Source organism: Aplysia californica, unplaced genomic scaffold (assembly GCF_000002075.1).
Source record: "Aplysia californica isolate F4 #8 unplaced genomic scaffold, AplCal3.0 scaffold01267, whole genome shotgun sequence".
Taxonomy (NCBI): domain Eukaryota; kingdom Metazoa; phylum Mollusca; class Gastropoda; order Aplysiida; family Aplysiidae; genus Aplysia; species Aplysia californica.
In genome coordinates, this window is record NW_004798537.1 from 105,617 (window position 1) to 115,960 (window position 10,344).

Here is a 10,344-nt window from a genome sequence, read left to right on the forward strand (position 1 = left end):
TTAGGTGTGTCCCGCGCGCTCATATGACCTTATGCAGTTGCCAGCGCCGTAAAACACTTTACAAAAACAAAACAAAACTCTTACTAAAACGTAAAACGTAGTGTAGTTTCTGCCAGCCTCATTTTTCTGCCACCTCTTCACAGCGCCCTCTTTAGAAAACATCTTTCGGGAGACGGGCATCTGGCACCCTTGCCTCATGGCCAGCCCATCTCAGCCTAGCCACGAGGCTGTTATCATTAAACAAAGACAATATGGTGCATCACACAGATCACTCACACAGGGCTAACATTTTGCATGCCCTGGATTAGCTCACTTGCTGTCACGCTAGACTGCTGTGCATATGACCTTGGTTCGAATCCCCAGTGGGATGCTCTTATATTCTGAGTTGATTGAGGAGTTCGCAAAGCATTCCGCCCATATGTCCCGTCGAATATGAGTTTTACAATTGATGGTCCCGCCTCATGCATAATGACAGGGAACCCAAACCCATGTTTTATAAATACCATGCCCTTCCTTAAATTAGTCCAAAGCGAGGGGGTGGAAATGTATAAATGGGGATGTATCAAAGTGTTGCCAATCTGACAAAGTGTAGTTGTACGTTTTTTTACGTCCCGATCGACACATTTTAGTTCATTTAGAGAGCAGAGCTACTTCAAGCCTGCCAGTCGTTAGGGTGAACTCGGGCTGCAGTAGAAAAATGTATCATCCAGGCCGGCAAAGAGAGTTACTGGATGGGGCTCTCGTGGTCTAGATGTTACAGTGTTCGCCTCTCATCAATAGGTCCCGGGTTCGAAACTTGACAAAGACGGAAAATGTTATCCTTTCACCTCGCTCCTGCTCTCTAACCGTGTTCTGTAGTCTGCTTTCGTCTCCACTTTCTGCTCCCTCCCCTTTACCCCCTCTTCTGGGCTCCTTGCCCTTTCTGCAGCCTTTCTGCTGCTACTCCATGGCTCTTTCTTACTGCTGTCTTTCAGCCACGCCCCTTATCTTATGGTAGGTAAGATCTAACACCAAGCCTTCTCGGATAAGGAAGAAAATTCTCTGAGGTCCCGCATGCAAGTTGCGCACGTTAACGATCCCTTGATGGTTCAAAATCAATAAGAGCTGGCTTCGGCGGCCACCCGGGCAAGATTCAAAATTTCCTATGGAAATGTTTAATGTCTCCCGCGCTTATATGACTTTATGCACTTGCAAGCGCCGTAAAACACTTATCAGAACAAACGAACAAACGAAGGCTCTGGATTTAACCCCCCCCCCCCCCAAATTGCTCTCCCCAGATTGTGCGGCTACCCCCCGTTCTATGACGAGAACGACGCCGAGCTGTTCAAGCAGATCCTCAAGGCTCAGTACGAGTTCGACTCACCCTTCTGGGACGAGATCTCAGACTCGGGTAAGTGGGTGGTTGACGGGTACTCTGGTGTGATTTGCTTCTTCTTTCCTATCAAACAACTATCGTCTTTATCTCTCCTCCTTATTTTTTATGTTTGTTACTCTCTTGTAACACCTGTAATCTTCGGCACTTACGTTTGCCACAATAACGTTTTATAGTTGGGAGTTCGGGTTATTCCACTTTTGGCCTCAACGATTACTGTTACGTATACTAGGCCTACCCTACCCGTACCTCTATATCTATCCCTACCCCTTACCCCACACCTCTTTCTCCTACCCCTACCCCTTTCACCTACCCCTACCCTTACCTCGCTTAGGTCTGCTGGGGTAATAATATAGATTGCAAAGCGCTTAGTATTTGCTGTTGATGGCTGCTGGTGCCTCTATAAATAAATCATTGATGGTCAAGTGTTTGCTGTTGATGGCTGGTGCCTCTATGAATAAATCATTGATGGTCAAGTGTTTGGTGCTGATGGCTGTTGTCTCTATAAATAAATCATTGATGGTCAAGTGTTTGCTGCAGAGTGGGAGTTTTGAGTCCGAGATTGGTCTGTATCGCTTTCGCTCTACCTTCTTCTTCTTCTTAACTTTTTATCAGTAGTTCGATGTTGCTTCTCGGACCTTCCTGCAATAAAATACCCTGTCACTTGCTACGCTGCTTGCCTGAGCCGTTTTGGTTCCAAGCCAGGTTTCTATGGCCTGTTCCCATCGACTCATAGGTTCCCCATTCTTGTCTGGCCTTCTTCCTTTGCTTCCAGAATATGTTTTTCATGTAAATCAATGGCATTTGAAATGCCGACCGTTCAGTTTCAGTTTCATTACATTTTCGAGGAGTGTTGACTTTTCTCTACCTATTATTTTTTAGTACTTCTTCATTCTTTACTTGCTGTCTCCAGTATTCTTTTTATTCAGTTTTGATCAGGCTACTGGGATAATAAAATCGTGAGACTGCGGGTTCGTTGATTTAAAGCCCAGCTCGGTGCCACGTTGTTTCCTGGGGAAAGGCTATTCGCTACCTCAGAATTAAAAGTTCCATCTGACATTTTTAGCAGTTTTGAGTTACTAAGACCGTAAAAATCGTAATAATTATTCTGAATCCTTATCGAGATATTCAAAGAATTGCATTCTTATAACTTTGACACATAGCGAAACTTCAAATTTTTAACCTCAAATTTCTCAGAACTGGGTACTGAGCAGATAGTACTCTGTTATTCAAGGGTAGAATAATTTTCACGAATGTTCCCAGTTGGTTTGGACATACCAGAGATGTGTGCTAACGGGGGTCCTACCTCTTAAATAACCCTACAGTGTTTGCGAGGGGCATTAATAAACCTATACCATTTTATTTTTTCCCCTCTCGCTGTCCTTTTTTTCCTGATGAGGGACTTATTGTGATCTGCCTTTCTGCCTTTGATATGACGTACAATGCATTTACTGGGGCGCTTTTATGTAGGCCAGCTTCAGCAAAAGTAACAGGAACTGTACAATTTCGCAACCTCTCGGCTTTAATTTTTTTTTTTTTAAGCTGTACATCGGAGAATTCATTTCCGGGTACTTTCTTCGTTGTTGTTTTTTTGTCTGGATATTTTTTTTCATTGTTCTGTATTGCTTTTTCTGATATTCTCCATTGGTAAAACACAATTCAGTTGAAAGGGAAAAGGATAGTATTATACTGGGGAAATGTCACGGTTTCTCTCTCTCTCTCTCTCTCTCTCTCTCTCTCTCTCTCTCTCTCTCTCTCTCTCTCTCTCTCGTGTGAATAGTCACTCTTTCTTAGAAGTGCGTGCACGATGAAGAAGTAAAAAGATAGGAAGTTGTTTTATTTTCTCGCTGAGGTCTCCAATGACACCGGGCGGCCTCTTCCTCTATTTATTATTTAATAGTGTTGCCCACTCACATCAGAATATTTCAGAATCGACTCGTCTTTTTTTTTGTGAATACACGATTCAACATGTCGACATTGAAAGCCCTGATGGGGGTGCTTTTCGACTTTGAAATCGACAAACGACTGTCCAGGGATTTCGGTGTAGAATTACGTCTTAGCACTCAAATCGAGCGTTTCGACATCGACAAGGTTGTTCACAACTCCCTCCACTCCCCTCCTCCTATCCCCCCCCCCCCTTCTATTCCCGCCCTCACCCTCTCCCGGTCCCCAGCCTCCACTTAGTAGTGACCAAGGCTACTGTTCGGACGAAGTGATGAGAGGGAGGAAAGGGGGGAGAGAGAGAGGGGGGGGGGGTTATCTTATAGGTTAATTGAAAGCTTTTGGAAAGAATAGGTTAAAGGAAGGGAGGTGGAGAGAGAGAGAGAGAGTCAGTGAGAGACAGAAAGAAGGAAAGACAGAGAGACAGACACACAGACAGACAGACAGGGACACAGAGAGAGAGAGAAAGTAATCTTGTAGATTTAATTGAAAGCTTTTCGGAAAGAACAGCCAAAAGGTAGGGAAGAGGAGAGACAGAAAGAATGAAAGATACGGAGAGAGAGAGAGAGAAAGAGAGAGAGAGAGAGAGAGAGAGAGAGAGAGAGAGAGAGAGAGAGAGAATAACCGGGCGGATTAGTTGAAAGATTTTCAGAAGGGAGGAACAGACAGACAGACAAATTAAAACGAGAGAACAGATAGACAGACAAAGTTACAGGAGGGAAGAGAGAGACAGACGCACAGATAGACAGACAGACAAACAAAAATAGAGAAAGAAAATATAAGAGAGCGAGGGACAGTAACCGTGTAGATCAATTGAGAACTTCTCTGAAGGAATAAGTTGCTTGCAGATGAAAGGACGCAGCTGCCGGCCTTCAAATGCTTAAGTTACTTTTTCTGTTTTTTCGTTTTTGTTCTTGCTTTTTGTTTTTGTTTGTTTGTTGTTGTCGGTTTTTTCCCTTGGTTTTGGGTTGGGGTTTGTTGTTTTGTTTTGTTTGTTTGGGTTTTTTTGGTGAGTAATATTATTTTTTTGATATCTCGAGGCCGCGCGAAATGTTCCCGCTATTGCACAATTCTGTAAGTGGATCCGAAAATATCGAATAATTCTTTAACATGAAAACTCTTTTTTTTCATGTAGACTATTTTATTTTCATTATTTTGCAATTATTGTGTCGGGTCTTTGAACTCAACAGGCAAGTAATCGACTTAGTGGGGTTTTTTATTTTTATTTTTTCAAATTTAAATAAAGTCATATTTTTACAGTGTTACGAAAATATTAGTGAGGAGGTGGGCGTTGTATTTTTCCACTCCCTCCCGTAACAGCCAAAACAGGCAAAAAACGTGAATTGGGAGATATTGTAAAGATGGTGATGGAGATGATGATGATGATTGTGTTTTCCCTATACTTATTAAATTCCTTGAGAAGCCTTACGTTCGAGACCATAAACATCTTTCAAACTATCATAAATCCCTATACTTATTAAATTCCTTGAGAAGCCTTACATTCGAGATCATAAACATCTTTCAAACTATCATAAATTGGTCAAAACATTACCCAAATCTTCACCTTTAATTGGTCAAAACATTACCAAAAATGTCACTTTTTTATGCTCTTCTACAATTATAATGATGATAATGGTGATAATAAAATTTTATCACCCTCTTCATCAAAATAATTAACAAACTTAATCGCTTGGACCTGCTGATTTGCAAACCCCATAAAAATAATGTCCAATATCCAGAAGAAAAAAAATTATTCTTTGTCACCACCCAACTCCACCCCCTCCATCTGCCTCTTCTCCTTTTGCCCCTTCTCCCCCTCCCTTCCTTCTCCTCCTCCTCCTCTTCCTCCTCCTCCTCCTCTCCTCCTCTTCCTCCTCCTCCTCCTCCTCTTCTTCCACCTCCTTCTCCCCCTCTTCCTCCTCTTCATCCACCTCCTTCTCCCCCTTCTTCCTCCTCCTCATCCCTTCTCCTCCTGCTCCTTTCTCCTCATACTCCTCCCTTCTCCTCATACTCCCTTTTCCTCCTCCTGCTCCTCAGTTTGCTTTAACTATAATATTAAGGTTTGAGTTGTAATGTTTCTGTTGTTCTTTTTCAGCCAAGGACTTTATCCGACACTTGATGTGTAAAGAGCCCATGTCAAGGTTCACGTGTAAAGGAGCGATCGCCCATCCCTGGTGAGTTCTGATGTTACAGTGTGGGAGGTGGCACTCATTTACTGGAGGGGGGGGGGACTTTGCATACATTGAGTGTTTATCCGCCTTTGTTTGTGACTATAATTACTTCTGGCTGAAAATGTGTATTCATCAGTATGTATGAAACGAATGATACTGATTTATGCAGTGAAGGAAGTGTCCTGAAAAGGAGTACTTGCTTGGATTTCTCTTTTCTGTAAGGCAAAAATGTTCAAATTCAACTTTTTTTTTCCTTTTCATTAAAAGGATGGACCTGTCTTAGAGATTACATGAGACAATGTTCTTGGACTTACTTCACTTGACCCAATATTGCTGATATCAGAGGAAATTGCTGAGCTTCCTATCAGGGAAAACGCTTTTTCTTAATATGTTACTCATCAATATATGTAGATGTGTACCTGCCTTTCTGAATTTGCCTATTGCTTCTACAGAAATGGCTGAAATCTGGTATATATGATGATTGTAAATGCTGTACACCTTCATCCACACTATTTACATAAATTGGGAGGCAGGCTGCTTTGACCATAACTGTTTGGGATGAATTGGTAGACCTACAGATTCCGAACAGAAAAACGAAGACACTTCGACATTATTTTAGAATTACAAAGCTCTACCTGACATTTTGGGCTGTTTTAAAGCTGCTTAGACCTTGAGGTCAGAAACCAAATGCTCTTTCAAAATCGTAAGATTGTTCGGAGTTGTAATCAAGATTTTCAAAGAATTGCATTCAGAAAAACTTAACCTGTTGTGAAACTAGAATTATTACATCAAATTTCTCTAAACTAGGTAATGAGTGGACGGAACTTTGTAATTCTAGGGTAGTGTCTTGATAAAAGAGACCTTCCCTGCAGGAGAATAGAACACACTTCAATCACACACATGGAGGAAGAGTGTAGTAATTACTCCACGGACAATGGTGAGATCTCTTGTCCACATCTACATCAAAAGCGGTTAAACTGTATATTATTATATATGCATAGACAAATGAACACTGCTGAATAGTGCTGAAGCTAAGAGGGAAGCCCGCAAGCTGCATACATCCGCAAGTTGAAATGAAGCTTTTAAAAGCTCTAACTCAAACTGGGACAAACTCTTCTCTGTCAAAGTTGGTCTCTTTGACCAAAGCAGAAGCCGCAAGTCATCTTAATGGTTATTCTTCTGTTTCTCTACTCTGCAGATGCATTGGTCTTCATCAGACATTGATGGACAAGTTATTATTGTTATTAGTTGGGTTTTTTTATTATTATTATCATTATTACTATAATCATCATCATTAACCATGTATACATTATAACTGCAATGTTTCTGTTCCAGGATTTCTGGAAATGCTGCGCTGGACAAGAACATTCATGCTTCTGTGAAGGCCCAAATGCTCAAAACGTTTGCCCGTATGAAGTGGAAAGTAAGTAATGAAAATAGTTACCCCATTCTGTTCTGGAAATTGAGAGATAGAAGTCGAATGATAAACACTCCTCTTTGCACTATATTTATAGTATAAGGAGTAAAGTGTGACCTGTTCCTCCTCCTTATTCAGTCCTTTTTTTCTTCTAGTCTTTTTTGTCAAAATATAGACAATAACAAGCCAATTCACTTTAAACAACGACCTCCCAATAATAACACTAGCTCTGTTTGGACAAACATTTCTAGCTCTTTAATTTCTATACTTTTTTTTTTTATTGGATGATATACTACTCACAAAGACTTGGAATAATATTAAGAGACAAAATGAGGAAAAGGAATAATGGAAACTGTTTGTTCATGGCCCCCAGATTTGCCCATCATTACGAATTTGGCTGAATCATTACGATTTTTTTTCAATTTCATGAAAGAATGGTCGTATCACCCCTAGTTCCAATTTTTTAAAATGTATTTGCCATTTGGCTACCCCAACCCATCTCCACCCTCCTTGTGCATAAAGAAGAAGAACAGTCAGACGGTGATAGTCTAGGTCACTACATGTACATCCTGTGCAGCCGTCTAACTTTTGATTCCCCTGTGCATACAGTCTTTGTAGATGCTCAGTGCTGTGTTGTCTGTAGAAAAACATTAATTGTAAGTGCATTAGTTGTGTGTCATTAGAAACATATCCTAGTTGTGCCAGAGTCAGGAGTAAGGCAAACATTAGTTTGACATGGTCTAATAAAGTCCCATCTGATTCTTTTGTTTTTTCCAAGAGCCCAGCCAGCAGCCACTTCCTCCCTTCCAGCACACACACACACACACACACCCTGGCCCACATACTCACACCACTCCCTTTTCCCTGCTAGGATGAGCGAAGACTGCTTTCATCGTGTCTTTGTTTCTTTTATTTTTATCCTTGACCCTACAACGCCTGTCCTTGACACCCCAGGGAAAAAGACTGTCCTTGGCCACATTACGAATTTTTAAGCCAGATTACTCTTTACATTTGATTACTAAAACGTATACTGATGGCGGGGTAACCTTGCTATACCCTGATCCAATGGGAGAAAGGCAATGATGATAGTGATGATAACCACTTATAAATGTTTTCATATTTACGTCTGTCAGTATGATTTTGGCCTTTACACAAAAACCACAGAAAATTTTGCTTATGTTCTGTTAGTTTCACTTTTAACTAATGCTTGCATGTGGTCTCCGTTCTCAGCAAGCGTACAACGCGACGGCTGTCATTCGTCAGATGAAGAAGCTGGTGGTGAACAAGGAGGAGAACAGCAGCAACCATGCCAGCACAGCCACCGCCACCCCAGCCGCGGGCAATGGCAGCGGTCAATGAGTGTGTCCAGCCCGGCTGTCTTTCCAACTCTCCACATCGCTGATGGCCAAAAAGCACACAGATCCAAGGTTCACTGCGTTGTCCGTGTCTCGTGCGGAACTCGAAACAGACAACAAGATGATATATCTTCTTGGGAGGGGCAGCTTGGGGCAGGTTTCACAGCCTCTGCCTGCTCTGTGTGGATGCCTCAGATTCACATCTTCAGATCTGGGACACTTCTGGCTGGTGGTCAGTTGTATGGATGCTAACTTGTAAAGGAAGATCTGGGTTTATTTTTATTTTGTAGGAAATGTATTGTTCAGGAAAGTTACCTTTAAGAAAAGCTGATGAGTGATCGCAGAGTTTTTTAGACAATGACCATGATGGTCTGTAAAGATTTTATTTTCTTTGAAGATATGGGCATGCCCAAAGAGAATAACTTAAGGGAACGGTAGTTTATCTTATATTTTGTAGAAGAAGAAGGACTAGTCAGTTTATGATGTGTCCCCTGTTTTTGTAATGCTATTAAGAAATTTTCTGTCTGAGAGAGAAGGCATGGAGTTTCCGTCTTGCCTGGCATGTTGGGACTGTTGAGCCTTATTGGTCAGAGGAATACTTCTTCTCTGACAAATCTTCAGATGTTCATCTGCAGCCATCTCGACTTATTTTCTTAGTACTTTTTTCAGCTTGTTCTTTTATGTCAAAAGTACTTAAAAATACTTAGATTTTAGTATTGAAAGCTTATTTTAATTTTTTTTTTAAAGCGGATTTTATTAGACTATCATTGTACTTAACTGCAGGGTCTGTATAATTGTGTCTGTCAGTGAGCAGTGGATGTTTCTGTGTGTTGATTGTGCGAGTGTTGTCAACATGACAATTACAACTACTGACTGGGTCACTCCTCTATTTGTCATAATAATCCATCGGACCCTGGATCCTATAACACCTAATTACAACTTTCCTTATACATGAAAAATTATTTGCATTCTTTTCAAGTTAAGACGTTTATTGGAAATTTCTTGTTGTATGGAAGTGAATGTTCGAATGAGGTCAAAATACCTGTAAATGAGTGACATGCCTAATAGTGTGGGATGTACTTGAGGAAGAAATTTCTTTGGCTGTTGTTCATATTCATATATTGTCTTGTTGTACACTTTCAAATTCGTTTCTTTCATGACAAATTTGAGCACAAGTTTTGTTTGGGGAAAATGTTATTGACTTATGATGTTGTTTTGAATTGTATCCCCAAAATGTTTTTGGTGAAAGGACAAACACGACAGTATTGGTGGGCTCGCTCATGACGTTTCATCCTCTGATATTATCTTCTGACTATTTCTACGTATCGATGAGTTCTCCCGCCGAGCCATCGCTCCTCTTTCTACTTCTGGGCCTGCTATTTTCTCCCTAGCATTATGGGCTGCTTGCCCACATGCTTCCCTTAAACTTTACTATTCTCCAAGACAGATACTTCCATTTAGCTCTGATGTTGTTCCTATTTGTTGTATTGCATTGTTTCAAATTTTCTCGCACTCTCATGAATGCGCTCGCATAAAACTTCGTTATATTCCCTCTCCTGTGCAAAGTGTCAATGAGACCCTCACTGACTGGTCAAAAGTTCTGCCAGAAACTACACGCACGTGTCAGCTCCATGACCTACAGACTCGTCGCATAGCCTACTTTCCTGGCCACTGAAGGTTGAAGCATATGTGAGGCATCGTGGTGAAATCAGGCACTCGTCAAAATAATGAAATCGGAGAAACTGGCATTTTCTGTCCGTTAGGCAATTTTTATTGAATTTTCGTTTTTTGACTCAACACCTTTAAGGTCAATTTAAAAACACATTTCTGTGTGGATTTTACTGAAAAATGTTGATTTAATGCACAAAAAATGTAAGTTTGCAGTTTCTAAGGACACTCAGGCTTTGGAAATCGCCGAACTTTGGCAGCCATTTTCTCACTAATGTTACCTCTGAAACCAGCCAAAAGCAGAGACAAGTGGCTAAACAGATGGGCCAACGCAGAAACAGGAAGATCTCTCTTCGGGTACATGGACAAACCCAACCCCAAAGACCCATCGAATCTCTTATGTAGAGCTGATCAGACTTT

At 41.2% G+C, this 10,344-nt stretch overlaps 1 protein-coding gene across 1 annotated transcript in view; it reads left to right on the forward strand.

Moving 5' to 3' along the window:
• The window catches only part of LOC101852140 (calcium/calmodulin-dependent protein kinase type 1), a gene marked incomplete at its 5' end in the record, with an annotated part of 97,036 nt that extends 87,055 nt beyond the window's left edge, over positions 1 to 9,981 (forward strand). The window contains 4 exon segments of the mRNA XM_013090414.2: positions 1,278 to 1,390; positions 5,409 to 5,487; positions 6,820 to 6,907; positions 8,132 to 9,981. Of these exon segments, the coding sequence (XP_012945868.2) occupies positions 1,278 to 1,390; positions 5,409 to 5,487; positions 6,820 to 6,907; positions 8,132 to 8,260 (409 nt within the window).
• Positions 9,982 to 10,344: the final 363 nt, after the last annotated feature.